This window comes from Temnothorax longispinosus, chromosome 10 (assembly GCF_030848805.1).
Source record: "Temnothorax longispinosus isolate EJ_2023e chromosome 10, Tlon_JGU_v1, whole genome shotgun sequence".
Lineage (NCBI taxonomy): Eukaryota > Metazoa > Arthropoda > Insecta > Hymenoptera > Formicidae > Temnothorax > Temnothorax longispinosus.
In genome coordinates, this window is record NC_092367.1 from 14,974,899 (window position 1) to 14,998,503 (window position 23,605).

The following is a 23,605-nucleotide window of genomic DNA, read 5'->3' on the forward strand; positions in this document are numbered from 1 at the left end:
ATACTGAACGAGTAATGCAAATAAGAATAGCCCTGAAATATCCTGAAATAATTATCACAGAAATAATTAAACAGCGTCACTTCGCTCGATTTCTTTTATCGCTTTCAATCGCGAACGACCAAAAGAGTACTTTGTTTAACACTTAAATGGTAAATTAAATAAAAACAAGAATGCGAATAAGAATTGCAACGTGACTTTGATTGAAATATTGACCGGAAGGTGCGGCGGACGCGGAACGGTGGTTCTAAAATTTATGCTTACCGAATTACCTGCTCTCTCCCCTGGTACATTAACGAGCGACGCAAACGAGGGACGTTACTTAACATTCATGGCATTAAATTTCTAAATGATTTGCTCCCGACAGAGCGCGGTTATACTTCGTAATAACGAATCGCTAAACAGCGCGCGCTAATATATCCGCGATTTATATGTTTCGCATGTCGAAATGTGCTAATCACGAGTTCGATTTTATCGCGTGATAATACGATATATGCGTGCGTAATAATAGCGAAGGAGATAACTTTAAGCTGAGCACTCTCTGCGCCTTCTTCAATTTTAATCTCTATTTATGAGATTTCGCTCTATTTTTTTATGTTAAAAATTATTATCTTTTTCTGTCACGATACTGATAATTAAATAAAAAATCGTGTAATTGAAATAAATAAAGATACAAATAGTTATCTTCTATTTATTTTAAACACTGTTGGAAAATTTGTGTTAAATATAACATAAATCGCATGTCCAAAACGGTCCACTCAAATTTTTGTGTTAATTTAACATAATATGGATGTGTTAAATGGTAACACCGATACTATGTTAAAATATTTCAACAGAAAAGAAATGTAATTCTGATCGTAATTTGACGTTAATTATGTATACAATTAACATAACTTTTATGTTGAAGTTAAGATTGTAAGATAAAATATAAAATTAACACTCTTTTTCTGTAAATTGTTATTCCCACTTCTGTTATAGAGTAAAATCAACATTCTTTTTCTGTAAATTTTAACACATTTAATAATCTACGTTCAAATTGTGTTACTTTAATATATTCTTTAAATTATTTTAATAATTTTACATTTTAAATTTGTTAAGCTCAATTAACATAGCAGGCATATGTTAAATCTACACATGCATGTGTTGCTTATTTTACACAAAATTTTTAGCAAGGACTTTTTTTAACAAACCTACAAAAATTTTCCAACAGTGAAGCATTATACCTTTGACATATTTTAGCCACACCTCTCTATTAATAATTATTTTATTACTGCCTCGATTTTTATTGCTAAATTTTTTAGAAAGTCGAGTCACATCAAGTTGCAGGTTACTGATCATTTTACTTACGATCGTAGAAGAATTAAGAAGGAGACAATATTATATCGCGGGTGGTTACAATAGGACGCGAATTATTTGATAGCCAAATAGGGCGACCATATACAAGCGGAAGTTAGGATATTGCGGGTTAACCAACTGACGACCATGCGCGGCTTGGTGGCGAATTCGGATTTCCGCGAGAGGATGCACGCGATCCTCTGGTCCACTTTGCGGTTGAACGAACAAAAAGATCGCGTTACGATAAACTACAGTGGTAAACGGGTGCAGTACGGCGATGATAAAAAGTGACGATAAAATAAGGGGATGCGTGTAAATGTAATGCCACGTATACGAAAGGAGAGACTTCGCGCAAGAGAGCAGCGTTCGAAAAATAAAGACGATAGTAACGGCTGCGACCGCGCTAAAGCTTGCCGTAAATAAATCCTTCATTACTCCAGTTTTGTAAAAAGAAAAAAAAACAGAAAGAAACGAGAATCATATCGGGATGCGACACAGCTCGCGCGCGCGCGCGAGCAATTCAATTTTGGAAAGTTCACCGCAAAAATATCGCGGTTACGTTCTTGCGTCGTTCTTCGTGACGAATTACATTCTGCGGACATTTTTCGCGACGCCAATAATACCGCGCGAAATTATTACCGTCGCTGCTCTTCGCTACATCATCCTTTTTAAAATTGTTATTCTACGCGTTTTGCGCGATTGTGCTTGTCTGATCGATTTCGAAGAGGAGGGATAACGCGCGCGGATCTAATATCACTCTGCCATATATCTCGCAGAAATTAGTATCATTCGAATGCCGGAAATCGGGCACTCGTGCCGAAATTGGGCGACAATTCTGCAGGTGTACGTTTCCGAAATAGAGCAACGCCCCTTCGGAGTCGAATATCATGAGGCGGTAGGTTTATCTTGAAAGCAGATATTCACATCATCCTAGAAAAGGCGAACTGCTCGACACGCCATGTGCCTCCTCACGTGTGTCTTTCATTTTTTATCGCTTGTAGTAGAAACCTCGGAAATATTGCGTGACATCTGCTCTGGTTTCTGGTGTCATAAATTACGCCGTTTTCTCGTCCCCCTTTTTAAGCGCACCTCGCGGAAATCTACGAACCTTCCTCGCGACTCGCATCTTTCGCGACAACGAGGCATTTTCTTTTTATGCGGTGCAATGCAAGGCTACGTGATTCACGGAGGTCTGAAAATTCCTGCGCAATCGAATTGCCGTCGGTGACTGCATTAAGAGGCACCCCGCGCTTGCAATATATAAACGCAGTTATCTGGCGAATTAATTCGGGATCAGCCGATGAGCACGGGAATCGAGAGAAAAGCGAAACGTTTCTTAAACACATTTACTTGCGCGCGAAAGGCCGCGTCCAATTAGATGAACTAAATTCTAAAATATATGGAAACCGCTGCGGATTTTTCAAAAGATTACACGTTGCAAATTTGACACGACCGAATAATCCTTATATACAGTAGAAATGCCTCGTATATGCACTTCGTCAAAATAGTTTTTAGGCGTTAATATCGGCTTCAAAACGGTATCTTTTCGGATATTTTGCAAAAGCGTACGTTTGGAAATGAAAATATCGAATATTTTGAAACGGTGACACGCGCATATACCTGATGTGCAAAACGCAACACGCGAACGCACATATAGAATTTTAGCGCGGCAAAATAAAATAGTCATATATCGTTATTGCGTAATCCTGTCAAATGCATTTGCGATATTTGCCTGTATTTCAAATCGGCGCGGTGTATACACCCGGGCATTTGTGGCATATGCGCGTTCGCGCGATGGCGCGTATATTATAGCGTCGGAACTACCCCGCATGTAATTCGCCGTATAATCGTATACGGTTTCAATAACGGTTTAATGGGTAACCGACTTCATTGTCGTATTAGACAGATTACGTCGATTACAAATACGACGAACATCAGCGCGCGGCTCGTATTTACGACGCGAATTCGGTGGCGCGCGAATGTCGCGCTCTGGTTAGAATTATAGACGATCACCGGATACATATACGGCGTATATGTATGAGTATCGGCTGCATATATATGCGATACGTACAGTGTACATATTCCCGTATAAATTTCGTCCGCTAAAACACCATCGTCGCGTTTTATTCATATCAATAACCGCCCCGCCGATTTGAACGCGTCGCGACATCGACCCGCGATTCGATTCGACTGATTGAAATAAAATGGTTTAACGAAAAGGATATGCTGTCAAAGATAGGTAACTTGCCAAAGTTATCTTAAAAATCGAGAGCTATTCCCTTTATTCACGATGCTATTTACAATAAACGTAAAACGTAGAGTTAAAAGAAAATAATTTAACCGACCTATTATTGTCGAGAAAATATTATCTATTTATAGAATATAAAAATATTGGATTATAATCGCGTCACAAGTACGCCAGAGAATCGCTCTTCTTTTTCACGTTTCACGCCCGCACTATCGTCATCGCGATTATGCGATTCGCAACGCGCGCCGCTAATTGACATCTGATACCGATCGATCTCTCGCGCGCGCACGCTTTACACCGATGGTCATTAATTAAATTCTCGCCGTACGGACGCGCGCGCGAGACTGCCGATCGCCGCTGTATAAATGACAAAAAGCCCATCAAAATGTGCGGTATTAAACGATAAATATTTCGTCCGCTTACTCGCCCGTCGACGTCGCGTCCGTATACCTTATTCACCGCGATATTCAGTGCGTCAAATATTTATAGCCGACGATCACGCGCCGTGTTTCCCCGATTGGTATAGCAGTCGTTTCAATAAATGCAACGTATTGCATATATACACGTAGGATGTTCTAGTTTGCGTTTTAAAGCAAACTCTTTTTGGCAAAAACGTTCATGCGTCGATATAGCTTTTCTCAGCACAGAGATTCTTGTAAATTAAATCTCGAATGCTCATGCAAATAAGAGAATTTTATTCTTGATATTAAGTAAGTTTTTCGTTTTTACAGAATTTTTATTTGAAATTTAGTTCGTGATTTACCGTGTTTTATCGCGTCAAGACATTTAATACTAAATATTAAAGAACTATAAAAGATAACAGCCTTAAATCTCAAGACTTTCTTCAAAGATTGATTGTTGGAGTATCTGTAATTAAGATTAAGATCGGGTATTCAGGCATCACGCATATATACTACATTTTTAAACGCTTTTAATTGCCCGATTCACGGCGTTCTCGAACGAGGCGTCGTAAAAGCGCGTGCCGGGGGTCCGTTTGAGAATCGAGAAGACCTCACCTTTCCACTCCTTTCCCTCGCCGGGCCCCGGCCACGTGGGCCCCGCCGGACAAAGAGCATGATCGCGGATATTTTTGTTGATGAGCGCCGCGCGCGGGTTAAGCCGTTTATGATCCCATAAATTCCGTCTGATTTCGGCGTAACGGACAAAAGGAGCGGCGATCAGACGGCCGGTATCGCGCGTATCCCATTATTCTCGTTCCCGTTCTCGTCGTCGTCGACGGTAAAATGGAAATGGCGCTTTATTGTTCGGATGGACAAGCGTAGACGGCCGGTAGAAACACGCAACTGAAACGAATTAAACGTGCCCACGCAACCGGGAGCTGCAGCGCTCTCAATCGCGATTATGGCTAATTTTTGAATGCGGACGACGATGTCGCCGATCGTTAGATGATTTTCTTTAGTAAGCGTCGTCCGTGAATGTCCTCGATGAAATATTGCGGGAATACGTGGCCCATTGTATGATACGATCAATTAAACGTGGGTGTAAATAACTTTCCAAAATTATACTACGAAGATATACATCCTGTAAAGTTCTCGATACCGAAACCGACGACATTGATACAGTTCTGCGTAAGATTCACGAAGAGAGACTCGTGAGCAATTGATTTATTCAATAGAAATACGTTCTCATTAATAACCTGATGGACAAATTAAAGTAATGGTCTTTTAAATATTTTAATAATTGTGAATTAATCATTTCGAGCCCGACGTACTAAAACATAAATAATAAATTCGGTCTACAAACGAAATTAAATCATTGCCAACTTTTCTAATTAATAAGAAGTACAATAATAAAATTAAATAAAAAATTACATTCTAAAATTAATTAAAAAATGTAAATGATGTGATAACAGAATGAATTTATTGAAAGAAGTAATTGCTTTTGAAAGTATAAAAACTCAGAAATATGCACAAATGCACGTAAGTCTCATGTCTTTTTCACAAAGACGATAAGATAATAATAATTCCTGGAAAGGCGAACAATGATATAATTCTGCCGTGTCTTATTCGATTCGCGCGTTTCGATCGGTCAGAGAGAGAGAGAGAGAGAGAGAGATCAATTTAATCTCCCTTAATCCGCGCAAAAAGTCCGTCGGATCCCAACGACCGATATTTACGGATTCGATATCTCAGCCACCATTACCTCGCATAGAGCCCGGCTTAAGTCGACTAATTTCTCGCGTTCGAAAGGTCGGATCATTAAGGTCTCCGCACAGCGGAGAGTTGCCGTGGTACCTACCTCTCTCGAGGCTGCGAATCGAATTGGCGTCACGTGTGCGTGTGCACGAGTATGCGGTCGCCGATAATCTCGACTAAAACACCAGATTCGAGTAGATACGAATTTCTGCCGAGCTAAACCAGCGGGTGCTGAGGCGAAACGAAAATGCCTGGAGATCTTTTAACAATTTTTTTCCATTTCGTCTGTGTAATTATCTCTCTCTCGATACCTCTAACACGAATTACATTATTCAAATTAGGTATATACAGTGTCGATTATCATGCCATTCTCAACCAATCGAAACCTAAAGGATCAAAGCTGCATGATTCGCAAGAGTTAAAATAAAATTGTAACTATTTGTAATAACGGACGTTCGGAGTTTTCTCAATTTGACGTTTAATTATTTGGCGGGGAGGAGGGAAAAGGGGAAGGAGCGAGATTGAAATCTGTCGCGAGGTCGCGTGGCTTATAAAATTACAGTATTTAAATTCCGCTTGCATATCCTGGGCGAATGCGAGTTGTATGAAAATAGCGTATGATAAAAATGTGAAATGAATCGCGTAGATGTGGAAACGAGCGGGGAGGGAAAAAAACTGAAGCTTTAATAAAGCGGTTTACGGTGGAGAAAACGGGACGACTTGGCCGACATCGATCCGAGGAAGCTGTTTCACTCGGTCAGTAAATGCGCGCCCGTTCTACATCTCACCGTTGTGCATTTTACGGCTTCCTTCGATTATTACTTCAATATGCGCTGCTATCTGAATTATCGTAAATCCAATATCGTTATCTACGCCGACGAACCAAAGCATATGTTATGCCCGCTGCGTTTAATCCCAATATCAGTTAAATATAGATCAACCATTATTAATATCGCGAATGGTTATTAATGTCATACGCGATACTTTTTTTTTCGAGGAAGAGAAGAAAGAAAAGTACACACAATCACACATATTTTCTGCATCTCGCTGAGATTTCTTAGAAGATTAACACGTTATTTTCAATTTGCAATTATATTTCTTTTTTATCTTAGAAAGAAATTAGTTAGTATTGTTATGGACCAACTAAAGACTTGCTGCTGTTACTCATTATTTGTAAGCGGAATATTGAGAACCCAGATAGCACGTATGTCTGAAAGACGTCGTAAAGATTGTCTGGGAAAAGTGTGCGGCCCCATTGATTCGCGCAGACTTCGGAATAACCGGTCTTAAGTAAAAATTCGCACGTAATACGTAAGTGTTCATTTGTATATCTCCCTAGGTATCGGTCAATTTCAACAAAGAGCGGAACCACGACACACCGCTGTCTATTGGCCGGGCCTTCAGGGACTAGTCAGCGATCCTCTCGCATGGCGGGCAAGATTACACACATGTAAGTCCAATATCTTTCACATACTACATCTCTTATATACATATGTATACATATACATATGTAACATTACATATATGGAAAAAATACCGTTTTAATATTCATATACTCGTACTACAACAAAACTGAAAACGATTCATCGCATGATTATATTTAAGTACAACTAATTCAAAGCTTATTGGTTACAAAATTTTGTTGGAGTGAGATGCTCAACTATATCCAATTATGCCTCACTTGCCAAACTTTGTTCTTAACGTATGCCTCTTAACGTACAGTACTTTCCTCTCTCTCTCTCTCTCTCTCTCTCTCTCTCTCTCTCTCTCAGCGCTCTCTCTCTTACGTTTCATCTTTTTATCTTACTCGAGCATTTCTTCGAGCATCTTATTCCTTCGGCAATAGAGGGATGTATTATCATTACTTCTAAATACGCGCATTGTCGTACGTCTCAACCGCCTGCGGATGTTTCGTTACCTTTCCCCGGGCACCGTCGGGTTTGACAGCTGCGCGTGTTTGCTTTCGCGGCAGGAAAATCACAGGGCCGAAGTGAAGAAACACGTGCTGCTGAACGTGTCTCCGTTTGTAACGGCGTCCCCGGAAAGTCGTTTGAAGCGACTCTCTCTCTCTCGGCGTGGGTCGCCTACGGGGAGGAATTTAAAAAATGCGTAGAAACCATCGTCGCGCGCGGAGAGCGCGGGAAAGGAAGTCGTGGAGCGAAGGGCCCGCGGCCACGAAAAGGACGAAGGGGGGGAGACCCTCAATCTGAACGGAGACACTGACGTAGATGACACACAAACGGAAAATTTGACCACTTGAAAAGACATCTCCAATAGCCCTTTTGCCGTATGTTATTTAATTTGCTCGAGAATTATCAGGATTTTAGCTCCCTTGGAATCTTCAAATGTGGTTAGAAAATAAAGTAATTTTATGCGCTGAATAACGAAATAATTATAGAATGAGAACTGCCATGCAATATATAAAATATTACATGTTGCATGGGTATAATACCAAGCAAATATAATTGTTTGGCCTATTATATATATAATTGAGAATTTACGAAATTGCACACAGTACAATTGGAATTATGTAGAATAATTTCGAGAAAAATGAAATTTCTACCAGCTAGCTAGACGAAATTGCGCAGTGCATGCCGCGAGGGATATTAAACGTTGAATTTAAAATTAAATCGAGTTATCGAGTTTACAGTTTCATCAATATAATGCAACGCATACTAATTACTAATTGAATTGCAAATATTCGTGTAATCTATTACTTCCCAATTTACACTAATATACATCATCTTTTACATGCAATTTTGTGGCAAAGAAACGGACGCATGAGTAGCTAAATGAGGTAGGTCAATTCAAAATTTTTCATGTTTGATTCGAAAGCACATAGTTAATTCCAGATTTATCGTATTTAATTAAAATTATTTAATCAAAATCAGGAAGATATACGAGCATTTTTAAGTCGAATAGAAAATAATATTATGCAAGGCATTTTGATCTCAACGTACTGATTATTCAGACAATCATAATTTATCAGATTTGTCAATCATATATTAAAATAGGTTTATTAAATTCGATATCTATCTGACTGCTCCCTTGTATGCGGACCTCTCAATAAAACGTTACAAATTACGAGTTAGAACATCTGTGGAACTTGGCCATTCATATCTAGGTTATATGAGACTATACGATCATCGCGTTTACGTGTAGGCACCGGCCACGCCGATCGCAGCAGGTCGATCCCGATCGTTATCAAGTGCCGACACACTCCCTTCGCACTCCCTCGGGCACTTGGACGGTTCACGCTCAATTAGCCGGCGGGATCCCCCCGACATACATACCGGGACATTCCCGATGGTAGTACGGCTGCCGTGTATACACCCCCGTCCTTACGAGAAGACGATTAAGGACACCGCAGAGAGAGAGAGAGAGAGAAAGAGAGAAAAAAAATCACAAACAAAGTGAAGGAACACGTGACGTCCCGTCTGGTTCCCCTTTCGACGGAGACGGACGACGGAGACGGAGAGCGATGGCAAGTGAAGGCGAGAGACGGTGGAAAGACAATACGATACATCAACCCTCTGTGGGAGACAGGACGGCACATGTGCCGCGGCCGCGTCGCGACGTAAGAAGAGCGTGTGGAACGCGGGCGTGGACACACCGTGTGGAGGAACGTATGTGGGCGCGTGTGTGTTTCGGGTGTGCTCACCGCCGCCGTGCGGCATGTCGGCAAAAGGAAAGAGAGAGAGAGAGAGAGAGAGAGAGTGACAGGGGAGAAAGAGGAAGAGTGTCGTACGAACCGTGGAGGGCGAATAAGAGGGTGGTAGCGGTAGTCCGCTGCGGCGTCGGGTCCGGGATATCATCATATTCAATATCAACCCTGGCCCCCAACCCCCGGGTGCGACCGCCGCCGGCCGTCGGCCGCCCCATCTCCGTCGCTCTCCCCGTTGCCTCTCCTCCTCCTCCTCTACCGCGCGCTACGTTTTCCACACTCGCGCGAATAACTCCGGCAATATTTTAACTGCGGCATCGGGGCATCCGCGCCTGCCTTTTCTACCGCCCAACGATACACGCTGCGGTGGATACCTCCTCGCCCCCTTCGTCGGAATCCTCCTCCCGTGGGGCGACGGAGGAGGGGACAGAGGGACCAGCGTGCACTCCCCTTCGCACGTAACGTAAGAGTTACACCGGCTACCCGGTATATTTTATATTCCGGGGCGAAACGTTGATCGGCTCATGGCCCTCGCGAGGCATCGCCGAACGATCGCCGCGGGAACCGTCGTCTATTTATGCCTCCGCACCATATATATATCCGGGATACCTACAACTATACCCGGGATAAGCCAGCCCGGACCGACTTCCATCCTTCCTGCTCCCGTCATCCTTATTTTCCTCGCACCTGGCAGAGGCTAGCAGTAACAATATAATCGTCTCGATATTTGTTAGAGACTTAAGACTCGTATAGCTAATTAAGAACATGAGCTCTAAATTGATTAAAGTATTTGATTTGTATCAATTGTATCAAGAATTTTTTGAAAGTAATTAGAAAGATTTTAATTGTAGGGAACCTTATAGTTTTGAACCTGCGTTAAGCCGTAATCACACTACGGGTTGTGGGCTCGGTTGCTGTTGGCGTTATATGGTTAACAGTTGCAGATTGATCAAATAGGCTCACGTCTAAATTGTAACCTGCAACTCAGCCGGTGGACTGCTTCGTTCTGATTGGTTGGTTTCCAACACTCAATCGTAACCTCAACCCGTAACCGAACCCGCAACCCGTAGTGTGATTACGGCTTTAGAGAGGGAAAGAAGAATTACATTTACAAAGGCATATTCCTCTTATATCTCAAGAATTTTTTAATTGTATTAATCTTTTAAATGGGGCACGGTTTTGAAACTTTAAAGAATAAACTTAAATTTAGACCTTCTATAATCTCAATTAATATTTTCGTTGTAGAGTTTTACTGTTACAGTATTTTATATTTTTAATATCACAGAACTTTGTAACGTTACAAAAAATTTCTCTAAGCCTTTGTCAATATTAATTAATAAACAGAAGTTTTATAACGTTAAAACTTTTAATAACTTTCGTTGATATTAATTTGTAATCCACGCACAAGATTTCCCGCATAAAATCCCCTCATAACACTCCGATTTCACTCCCGTGTAGCATAAAATCCTATCCTATGCATAAAACACGAACCTCTCGTGAAAATGACGGGCATCTATCCATCCGCACGTCCTTCCCTTCGTTCTCATTCCCATAACGAGAGAACGTCGGATATCGTGCACCTTATTTCTGTTTAGATATCCACGACGTACAATGTTATTTCTGCCACTCCTTCCTGTATTTTCCTTCTCATTTCTCCACACTTTTTTTCACGCCGTCATCGCCCGTTCTTTTCCGTGTTTCCCCCCTTTTTTTCCCCTCGCGCTCACCAGACTCCTGTCTCTCCTCGCCTCCTCATTTGGTGGGCTTTATGGACACGAAACTCACCCGGGTAAGCGTCACGTAAGCGAACCCGGTAATGAAAACGTCGCTGACGCGACGAGATTCCAGCGGCGGTCCATGCCGGCCGATGTATATTGTTATTACTCACGATATATCCATGGAGAGCGAATCACCCTAGCAGGAAGAAGCCGACCGCGATCAGACTTCCAATAACTTTTCGCGAGTGTGTTTCACGGGGTATACGTCGCCGTCGTCTCGGCGTAGAAATCAAGAACAGCCCTTCGACGATTGATTTCTCAAAAAATTTACATCACTTTTGAAAAGTTATTTTTATGCACAGAGTCTCTCATATAAATTTTAATAGTTACATATAAATATTAGAATATTTGAAATTAAGCATTATATCATGATTAATCATTTCAGTTCCAATTTTTGTATTATTTCTTACTGCTTTAAATTTCTTCGTTATCCGAATATTATCTATATGGAAGAATCGAGGTAATTTTATTTGCAATACATTCTTTCTTGCGAGTCTCGCTAATGATCGTGACCCTTCGATCGGCGCCAATACCACCGTTAATGGATCTCGCGCTACCAGTGCGCCGGCGGAGAAGTCTCGTTAGCTCGAATTAACTAAGCATCCATTTACTTTTGGTGACAACACACTTTGCACACTCGATAAAGCATTCCTCTCCGGACGTCAGTCGACTCGATGCGCGTCGTTATTACTCAGGTCGTCGATGGAGCGAGCAGCCCCTTTTCAAGAGAGCGCCCGATCATGCTTTCTAGAAGTCGAGTGATATCCGATTCAATTACGTCGAAGTGACGGACCATCGCCCTACGTCATCCCGGACTTTTTATTCCGACACAAAAGCATCGCGCTGAATATCCACTTGAATATAATTATTATTGATGGAGTACACATTTGACGTCGAAACGTTTTGCCTCGAAAATTATTTCTCTTAATATTGTAATATTGTAACTCGATATAGAAATGTACATTCTCTATTTGTGATTCAAAATTTTACTTACAGATTAAATAAAGAGATATATTATTTATTGCACATGTGTGTGTGTCTACCTCACGGAGAAAATTTTATAGTAAATATTACTATGGTGTTGCACTAACTGCGGACCATCAAGACGCACAAGTTTAAATGCTATAGTCTTATAGTAAAATTACTATGTCCATGGCATTTAGTGCTACGATCATAGCATTTAATTATAGTTATAATTATAGCATTAAATGCTATGATTGTAGCACTAAATGCTATGGACATAGTAATTTTACTATAAGACTAGAGCATTTAAACTTGTGCGTCTTGATGGTACTATAAGATGGTACTATAAGACTATAAGCATTTAAACTTGTGCGTCTTGATGGTCTGCAGTTGGTGCGACAGCATAGTAAAATTTAATATAAAATTTTTTCTGTGCTGCCATTATTTCTATATAAATATTGCTCAATCCTTTAATGAGGACAATCAGACGCTAAATTAAAAGGACATATTTTTTTAGTACAACTTAACATTGTCTTATTGTTAGTTTAATAATAAAATTCCTTTTTCGGAGCTTTAGAATTCCTAAGTGGAAACAGCAGCCACAAGCGCTCGAACAAGAATAAATTCTGATACTGCTAAAAAAAATAATTGAAACTATCCTATCGATCCCCCCCCCCCTCTTTCTCTCTCTCTCTCTATATATCCGAATCGCGACGCATCTTTACCACGAATGATTTGTTTCGCCCCGAACTCTCGGGTGGATAAAACGGCCCGTGACACCGCGTGCGCGCGCGAGGGGGGTCGCTCACCCCGTATAAATCGAGCAATCGAGCGCGGCCGAGCCTCGTACCCGGACTTCCGTTCGCCGATAACGAATATTACGAATGGCCGGACGGTGTCTCGTTTTTGATCGTTCCTCTTTTTTGAAACGCCGCGCGCGCTCACGCCCGATACGGTCACCTGCCGCTGATTTACATCGACACGGTGCGGGCGGACGCATCAATTTGCCGTGCCGATACTTCGTCTAATCGGACATCGGAGCGTTATCCGCGGCGGCGATGCCGCGCGTGCGCGCGCGCGCGCACGCGATGGCTACATGTTGGAGGCGGTATCGATATATACGCATTATCCGGAGCGATTTCGCTCGCATACACCGGCCGCGACACGCGTGTCACTTGTTCACTCTAAATCGGCTGATTAAATTATGGTCCTTCCCTTTCCTCTCCTCGCCCACCCTCTATCAAGCCCGCGACACGCTACAAAGATTAATCCGGAATCCGTTGGCGTAGCGGAGGATGATACCTTCGACAGATATGACCACGTGCCGAAGACAAATAGTCCTTTGATCGACGTGATGCGTAAACGACTCGACCGAGCGGACGAGTCTCTTTTCGTGGATTTTGTTTGCGTAAAAACAACATCGTGTTGCGTATATAATCTGAACACACAGGAATTTGGATGGCGCGGAAACGATCGTTTATTTCATTTATTGTATTAACTAGTTCTTTGCGGGAAAAACTCTCGCGCGCGAAACGGTGCGGGCGGATTCAATTGGAATTGGACGGCATGGTCGATAGATGGGTTAAAACTTTATACCACAGGTCCCCGAATTCCCGAGTGAAAAAAATATTTTGTGGAAAGAGCCGGGCAATAAATCGTCGGAACGATCGGACACAACCGGACATCCGGCTTGTTTAAAAAAATCAAGAAAGTACTTTAATTAAAAAGCTCGCGTTTGGAAACGCAATATTTCTTCGTTATATGTTTTGCTTAACATATTATATATATGTTACAAAATATATCATGATGAATCGTTCGTCATTCTTTGTGAAAAATTCCTAATATCATAAATGTCCAAATAACCATATATAACCGTATATATCACGTGCTTTTATTTAATTTTAAGTTTAATGTTGGAATTTTTTATCTTGACGTCTTAGTAAATTTTTCACAATTAATTAAAATCCGAATTTAATTGTCACGCTCACAAGAGTTCGATCGTTTCTCGTAAGTTCCCTGACAAATTACGCCATCGCCAATGACACTGATAACGCTTTATCTCGCGAGAGGCAAGTCTGAAATTATACCGCGAAAGAAAATCCCGCGGCGCGCCGTATGCGGCGCATACAAATTTTGATAAAAACGCGGACTTATCGCGTTTTGCGGAGGCGGCCGCGGAGATATGCACGGCGGCTTAGTAGGACGAATGGGGGGATATCCAACGCGGCGGAGAAACGTACACCAGCCCCGTCGCCGTCGAAGGCAACCCGGGGTTGGAGTGCGGTAAGCAGCTCATTAGAACCCTCCCCGCCGACCGGCCATTATTGCCTCGTTCCGTATTCCGTTACAAATTGCTTTATTAAATTAAAGTCCCACAACCCACACTGTACCGCGTCACGACGACCCTGCGCGGCCGACCCTTCCTTCTACCCACCCCCCCTCCGCCGAGTCCCTTTCGCTTCTCGCCCCCTTGTATATACGCGCCCACATGCCGCATCGGACCGTGTGCGGCCCCCTCGTCTCTCCGCAGAAGACGTCCCCCTCGACTGTCCCTCTCGATTACCCTCGAAAATTTTCTCGAGCCTCTTTTTTCCGATCTAATTAAGACTTGGACGGCTCGACCGAGTGTGGCCGAGATTAAAAATGATCAGCCGACGCAAATGAGATAAAGTCGTTTAATCTATGAAGGTTTTCTAGATGATGCTGTTGACGCTGACGCTCGATAATTATCGTTGATTAGAAATTCGAATTTATATAATTGTCTAAAAAAAACCACCTTTGAATAAACTGGAGAAAAGAGTAATATAATCTAAAATGTAATCGATTTTGGTTGTTTAGAGATAAGAATATAAAGAAAATCATTCATATGCATGGTGTTGATAATAAGTATCTTACAATTAATGCGCTCGTGAAAAAAATATGAAAAATATGAAGGAAAAAAAATGACACTTATATCGTTTCATATATTCCTAGTCTGCAATTTTTAAGAGATTGTAAATATTGTAACTATTAAATAAAATAATTAAATTAATGAAATTAAATTATCAAAATATCAGAACAGTATGAGCTGCAAATATATAAAGACAGATTAGTTTGCTTTAAATATTCGTCCAGACTGATTTACGTCGGTAATTAAAATATAAATAATTGAAGAAGTAGAAGACACACACACACACATCGTAGAAAAATCAGTCAGCTGTAATCGCGAGCCGAATGAAAGAGAGAAATATTAAATGTCTGCGGCAATAATTACCAACGTTATAAGGACCGTAATTAATTCCCGGAATACGGCGAATTAATTTCGAACTGCGGTTAAAATGAAATACTTCTTACGGTTATAACACGGAAGCTAATTATGCTCCAAGATATATCGCAGACATATTTTTCCTACGTAAAACAAATGGGGGTAAGTGTGTATATGGGGCAAGTGCATATAATAGCGTTGCATCATCGTAATAAATTTCATTGCGCTGTATAATTAGCATACTAGCAATATAACGAAATCAAATTTATTATATAAGGTTACATGCACTTGCCCCATGTATGCATCTTATATTCGCTTATCTATAATCCAAGGTATTGATGTTAGTATAACAAAGTAAAATATGACGATATTTCCCTATGACTCGTCATGACGAAAGTCACAGATGGGATTTGGAGTTTCCCCTTCAATTCTACGAATCGAAAAAGAGAACATGAGGGACCCGATAGAATGCCCGCACGACGGCACGCACAATCGGATGCACACAATTGCTGGAAAACGCAATAAAAGTTTACAATCGGCTCGTCGTAGGTGTGACATTAAAATTCCGTTGTGACTTTTTTTGACTATCGAATTCAACGCTTCTTATTTCAACTGTTCCAAGAATCGGTGTTTTCTATTAAATGACGTAATATATCAGCATGCGAATAAAAAAGTACACAGTTATTTATAAAAAATAATTCGGCAGAGGATGGCGATTTTCAGAAGCTTGAAAAAAGCGGAATAATAAATGTTTCAATCTGTTAGATGCGACTGTGTATTTTTAAAATGACCATTATGATCTCTTCTCTTCTCTTCTCTTAATCTCTCTCGCTTCGAACGCTACGTCTTAGGTTAAATTAAACAGAACGCCGCCCTATGCTATTGACCAAGGCTAATTACTCCATTCGCAGCGAAGCGAAACGGATATTCAGGAGCCACTCATCGGGTGACGCGAATGTTGCAGTGTCGCAACAGCTGGGCTGTCAGCAAGCGATGACGGGCACGGGCGGCGGCGCCGGGGAACACGAGGGAGGCAAGAAGAAGCACACGAGGCCCACGTTCAGTGGACAGCAGATCTTCGCCCTAGAGAAGACCTTCGAGCAGACCAAGTACCTAGCCGGCCCGGAGCGCGCCAAATTGGCGTACGCCCTCGGGATGTCGGAATCTCAAGTCAAGGTAACATCTCCGCTACCATGCACTCTCACTGTACATTCGGCGAATTGACGCAAATGACACTTTTGTTCGATCAATCTGCATAATTTTGTCTTTCGTTGTTTAAAAATCGCCACGTCTTCTAAAAGAACAATATATCCTTTACGTTTATCTCCGAAATTAAAGATATATCTTTTTTTAGATGCTTAGTTGTATGGAAAAGAGGTTTAATATTTTTTGTTTAACATTTGACGAGAGGTACTTTGCAAGAGCGATAGGCCAATACAATAGATATAAGGGTTTTACGTGATTCACATTGTAAATATCTCGACACTCGTCAAAACCATATCGCGAGTATCCCTTCGTGAAAAAGAAGGCGAGGAGACATTTGTCTTCGAGTTCGCCGCTGACACCGAGAGATCGATCAAAGCATCGCCCCGGCGCGGGAAACGCAAATCCGCGCGCGCTGCGAAGTAATCCGCGACCGAAAAATCTCCCTCCGAAAAAAGAAATCCGCCTGCGATCGCCCGTCGACGCCCCGAGAGGGGCCCTTCCACGATGGCTCCCGCAAAAAGCGGCTCGCTCGCGCGCGGAGGCGCGATTTTAAAAAACGTCCTGCTCGTTGCCCGGCTTACTCCATCAACGCGCCCCGCCCGCGGGGCAGGGAAGGCACGGAGAGCGAGAAAGGGGGAGGGGGCGAACGGAGGAGGTGGGAAGGGAGGGCATCTAACGAGGTAGCCGGTAAAAAAGTTCGAAGGATAAAAGAAGGTGACAAAACAGCCGGAGACGTGTCAAGCTTTGCGGCACCTGCGTCATCCTCGGCGTCGCTCTCTCGCGGATGCCGGCGGTGCGTCCGCCCCTCTCCCTTTCGCTACCCTCTCACCGTCACCGGAAGGGAGAAGAACGGGGAACACCGGGTGAGACACGGGTGAAACTCGGGTGAGGCCGCGGTGACGGTGAGCGAAAGGACGGAGGGAGAGAGAGAGTAAGCTTTTGCACTCCGCTCTTCTTCCTCCCCGGGCATCTCTCTGGCCCCCCGCAAGCTCCTCCGCCTCTTCGCCATCCACCTTCGGCGTTCCGCTCCGAGTCGAAGCTTTCCTCTCCACCCTTCGTCTCCCTTTTCCTCCTCTTCCTCTTCTCTCGCCATCTTCGACCCTCTGAGAGAGAGAGAGAGAGAGAGAGAGAGAGAGAGAGAAAGCTTGGCATTTGGAAACCCTCAACCCCTGCTGCAGGGCAGGGTTTTCCCTTTCTCTCCCTCTCTGTCTCACTCTCTTTCTCTCTCTCTCTATCTATCTATCCCTCGCGGACTCGGGCGTCGATGTAGCGCTGTCATTGGCTCGTTCTACGCCGCCATATTTACATTTTTATTGAAAGCTACAAGTCTGTGTCGGTGAGTGATGGCGAAGGGGGAGCGAGAGTGCGAGCGTGGCGCCCCCTGAAGCCCACGGGGGTTGGGGTGGCCAGGGGGGTAGACGAGGGACGCGACACGGAGGGTGGACGAGGAGGAGTTGCGCGGAACAAGAGCGCGCGGGGCGAGGGATCGCGCCGCGGGGGTGAGGAGGGTTAGCATTCAATTACCTCGGATTTCCTCGGGAAGAGGCGATTCACCTCCGCGTATATGCCATCTTCAAGGGCGAGATTGCCACCGGATCTCGGAGAGTGCCGGCGCGTTTTTCGAAATATTACGACAATATATACCCGCGTACTCTTTTACGCGACCGGCTGACTTGGGAAAAAAAGATCGGGAAGGGAAGGGAGGGGTTGTTTACATCAACACCCCCGATGAATCCCGCGTTATCTCGCGGTATCGTGCGATTTCCTTTAAAGTTTCTCAGCGGCAATCGTGAAACTATCTGCGGTATAACATATATAATATATATATCTGTATGATAGGGGGGAAAAATGGCGATATCGACTGGATTACAGCTGTTGCTTTATACATTCAGCGGCTTCACCCCTACGCGAGAGATTTCGATCTAAATGTTTCAACTTTCTTCAAAAATGAGATCCCGCTAATAGAATCGATTCCAAAAATTCGCAAGCTTTGTCATAAAAAAAAAAGAGGGAGGAAAAGCGTATACGAAAGATTTCAATAAATCTGTCGCTTGTCCGAAATTAAAGAAATCGCGTAACTGCGCTCGCGCGGCGCGGCATTGCGACTGTGCGCGCAATGGTTGTTTTATTCGAGGGTGGTATCTTATAATTGGGATACGCGGGAGGATGTAGAGAACGATGCGGTCGATGCGAGCGGAATATCAAGGATAGATCGATACCGTTCCCTCGCGGTTTCGGGTAATACCGGATCATTACATACTGGACCTATCACTTTTTTCAATATTGGAAAGGGATTTACGCGGTACGAAGGGATTTGGCAGCGCTGCCCGATGAAGATTTATACCGGCCCGCCATTTCACAATTCCAGATTTATAACTTTTTCATTATCGAAACGTATACCTTACCGACGCCCGCGTCCGTATGGGGGCACGCGAGAGAGAGAGCGCGCGCGTGCGATTTTTTCTCTTTTTTTTCCTTTTTTGTTCGCCTAATAGCGCGACTGTGCGGATTTCGGGAGATGTAATCTCCCGGAATACATTTTGCCACCGATGGTTCACGGGGTTATATCCGTCAGGCTGTACAAATTGCCCGCACGTTAATATATTCGATCAACCGAACGTCGTTGCACGAATGTGACTCCCATATCCTTCTCGCGGAACGACACGGGAAGGAGCGTCTCTCCGTAATGCGCGCGGTCGGTGTTCGCATAAATTCTTGCGATGAAATATTTGCCGGTGATGTATATGCGTAATCTGAGCTAATAAATGATACAGGTGTTTCACATACACACACACACACACATACGTACGTATAGTATTTTGTACGCGACATGTGTGTAACATTGAATTTAAAATCACTACAGGTCTGTGTAGAACTTTTTTATTATTACATTATTATATATTATGTTACTATATATATTATATTGTTTAATTTTTAATTAATAAACAAGCGTTACTTTTTAACATAGCTTTCTCCTTGAGAGACATATTTATTCCTTCTAAATTGTAAATATTATTATCTACAAAAAGAAAGAAAATTAAGTTAAATTAAATGCCGCGAACACTTGTTTGAAAAAATTGCCATCGTTAATTCTTCGGAATTCCGCATCAAAATATATGCTTGATACATTTATATACATATGCAATTCATTTATACAATATTTCCTCAAACGGATTAATTAATTTCGTCACGCGTCTAATGAATAGCGCGATCGAATGGGTATAATTTCGTCATTGTCGAAATTGGCAATGATGTCCGTCGCACGATTTAATCAGGGACCACCGCGTAAACACTCAGTTAAGGCAAGTCAAGTGCAACGCGACGCGACGAGACGAGACGAAGAGCTTTTAGCATGAATGACCCCCTCAGCTAGCGCGCGTGTCCCCCTATTAGAATCTAATACGGCAAAGTGAACGCGGGGCATTTGCGAGTTAAAGACCGTGGCGCCCCTGTCTCGTAGGCGGGCTCTATCTCTCTCATATATCGGAGCGTGTATCACGAGGGAGAACGAGAGATAGAGGGTAGCTTCGAGGGCGATGAAGAGCGCGAGAGCGAGCGACAGCACGGGGGGTTGTTCGAGGATAGTGACAGAGAAAGAGAAAGCAAGAGAGAAAGAGGGAGGGAGTTGGACAGGGTTGTGTATAGCGATGGCATCGACAGTGAATCAGGGGGATTAGATACTTTCTTGTACAGATGATGCCGGGGGTGTGGTAGTCGCGATTCATTGCCGCGACGGAAAGTCAGCGGTCTCTGCAGCCTCTCTCTTTATCGAGGCGATTGCGGATACGGCGGAAGGGAGTGTTTGGATAGACTATAACTTTGTTGAGCTGGTTGAAGTGTGTGCGGGGGGGAGCGGGGATGGTCCTTTATCTCTAAAGCGCGGTCTAATAGTTGTCTGAATTGCACGAATCCTATTTGAATGGATTGTAGATTCGGACTTGAAGATGCCATTTAAAAAAAGTTGACCGTATAAATTCACCGAAAACTTTTTCTAATGTGCTGTGTCTTGAACTCAGGACAGAATGATTAGGAGAAGACGAAGATTTATATAAATAATGTGAGACACATGGTTAAAATAAATCTTAAAAAATTAGTTTTCTAATATAATTTCGTTGAATGTTTCTGTAGGAATAATATAATTCTGCTTAATAAAAGTATATAATAAATTAATATTCGTATATGAATGCTTTACGCTCTGTACGTTAGAAAAAATAGAACTTAATAATTATTAAAAAGTTATTAAAAATAATAAGTATTTATTTAATTGTAATGACATCATTAGAGCGTTGTATCAACCTTATAATTGGAGGACATTCATAGCGTCACTTTTACCACACAATCAACCGACTCACCCTACTTCAGTAACTTCCCTTCCTTTCGCCATTGCTTTTAAGCAAAACATCCTGCACCATTTCGAGTTAATTGAAAACAGCGGCATCCCCAACACATTAAACACGATATCAAACTACACGTCGCAAAACGGGCTCGGGCCCTTCGCTACGACTGTGTCTCCTCCAAAGGGCAAACGCTATGGATAGGGTCACCAGTACACGCGGAATTGCAACGTGCCTTACAACGTGCGCTGCGTATCCCTATTCACGCTGTACGATAGCGGTGATGGTGATGCTGATGCTGATGGCAAAGTGGTTCCCCGTCCAGGCAGAATGTGCGGCAGCAGCAGCAGCTACCGGAGGGGGACCGACTCGGTGACTGGGGGGTTGGTGGGCCGAGTTGTTTACGGCGGAGTAATCTGCTCGTCGACGGATACCAATATCGATGACGTCAATTAGTACGAGGCGGAAGGTCTCTCTCTCCCCCTTCCCCCTCTCTCTCTCTCTCTCTCTCTGTCTCTCTTCTGCCCCGCTTCTCCGCCTCTGCCATGTATCATCATGGCGGTGTATGTACGCGGCGCGGCGCGGCGTGGCGTGATAAATCACGGCAGCAGGCGGCGTACCCTTCATTCACCTCCCACTACCACCATCAGTGTGCCGTATCGCGCTGCACCACACCACACCACACCACATCGCGTACCCTCGAAATTGGCCCACATGTACTTGACTCCATAATGCCCGCGATTCCACCGACTCGGCTTGCCTCTCGGTCCTGCTCTCTTTCTTCTTTCTGTCTCTGTCTCTCTCTCTCTCTCTTTCTCTCTTTCTCGATAAAACCGACTTTATTTTTCGGCCAAACCTGCCAAGCTACCTTCCCGGCCGCTGTTGCTCGGATCTTCTCTCTCCGTTCGTCTCGCGTGTCCCACCTCAGTTCGTCCATCCATCTTTCTCTCGCTCCTTCCCTTCCTTCCGCTCGACCCTGCCAGCGGAACGATCTCGTCGAGATCGCCGGCACGGAATTATATCGGGGTGTATACACGGGCGCCCGAGACGCCATTATGTTTTATGGGCCGCGTAATTGTATGGGCCGGTCTCGGGAAATTATTAGGAACCTTTTTCCGGGGGGCCAATATTTCGATACCGGCGCAAAGGAAAGTAATGCCCCCTGCTTGCTGTAACGCGGTAAGCTCGATTATCGCGGTGGCGAGAAACTGCGTCGGTCGACGTTTGATAAACCGGACGCGCGTTAGCTTTTGGGTCGGTCGCGACGATGCATGCGATAATTGCTTTTCGATGACGTCGCTTCACTCACATCCGATGTACGCTTACAGTGGCCCTGCCAGGTATTTTCAAAATGTACACATTCCGTGCTTGAACACGGTACTCTGCACCTTGAACGCGAGGCGTTCTTGCTAATTTTTGAGACACTATGATATCGCCAGTTAACATCATTAACGCAATACAAAAATATATAGGACACCGAAAATATAAGCTTGTATACCCACGCATTTATTTGAGCTAATTTATAATAGAGCAACAAAAAGTACGTGTGAAAAAAGACGAAGAAGGTTTAAAAAAAGTTCATATTTATGTTCAGTTTAATAAAATAAAAAAGTTTGTTGGCAAAAAAGAGAAAAACATGTGATAAAATTGTGATATTAATTTATACTTCGATACTTTAATTAATGCCAGATAACAATATATAAATACTCGACAGTAATTAATAAATAATATTTTATGATAAATTTAAAAACATCGCGTATAAATACATTCATATTTGCGTCGCACAATTTTCATGTATTTTATATCGTTCAATACATTCTATATCGTTAGTGCAATCGCAATATTTATTTTTATGTATTTCTTTATACACATTTCTAATTATTATACGTAAGAATGATCGTGGAAGGTTTATTTGCCGCACCACGAGGATCGTTTCGATGCATTTAGTTTGACCGGTGTTCATCATCGAGTCAGTCGACCGCTCGTATCGAGACGTCTAAAGATATTCTACATAATGCGTTTCTTGTCTAAATTAGCGGCACTGTGCGTTAACATATACCGTTCCTTCGCGTACACATGTCACGCACATCGTACCGTTTCCGGAAATTCGCATTAGAGTTGCAGTCCGCGTTCGCAAAAAGTTAATTTCCATAAATCAGGAGTAACTGCTACTGGGAACAATTTCTCAATAGGGACAGCTTGTATTTCATAAAATAGACAGATTCTATAAAACATGATTCCTTCCTCGAAGATAAAAGAGAGAACACAAATCTTCAAATATATTCGATAAACGATACTTGTGTTCCTAAGTTATCGATGAAAATTATCCGATTAAATTTTTATCAATGTTAATTTTATCGGCATTACTTTACATAAGTATTATTATATAAGTAATATTTTTCTATTATATTTCTTTTCACGATGGCCGTGCTGGCGGATTATTATAAATTCCCCTCTAACTACATCAATTCGATCGATCTCTCTATCATCATGGGCGCGAAATCATTTTCGGAAGAATTTTATAAGGAGATCGAGAAGGCGTTTACGGCCCGAGGATATAGAAATAACATAAATTTTTGATCGCATTTACATCGTCCCATCGGCGATGGCAAGCGCTGAATATTTTTAGCTGAAGAAAGATGTCCGAAAGGATCTTAGCGACGATTTTGGATACCGGAAA

At 42.8% G+C, this 23,605-nt stretch overlaps 1 protein-coding gene and 1 long non-coding RNA gene across 2 annotated transcripts in view; one reads left to right on the forward strand and one right to left on the reverse strand.

The window, feature by feature from the left end:
• LOC139820717 (uncharacterized) overlaps nucleotides 1-23,605 on the reverse strand; it is a 57,961-nt gene that overhangs the window by 20,129 nt on the left and 14,227 nt on the right. The gene's annotated exons all lie outside the window — the stretch shown is intronic.
• Hgtx (HGTX homeodomain transcription factor) overlaps nucleotides 1-23,605 on the forward strand; it is a 39,894-nt gene that overhangs the window by 4,176 nt on the left and 12,113 nt on the right. Inside the window, exons 2-3 of the mRNA XM_071791007.1 lie at nucleotides 7,076-7,186; nucleotides 16,350-16,561. Coding sequence (XP_071647108.1) covers nucleotides 7,076-7,186; nucleotides 16,350-16,561 — 323 coding nt within the window. The remainder of the gene's footprint in view (nucleotides 1-7,075; nucleotides 7,187-16,349; nucleotides 16,562-23,605) is intronic.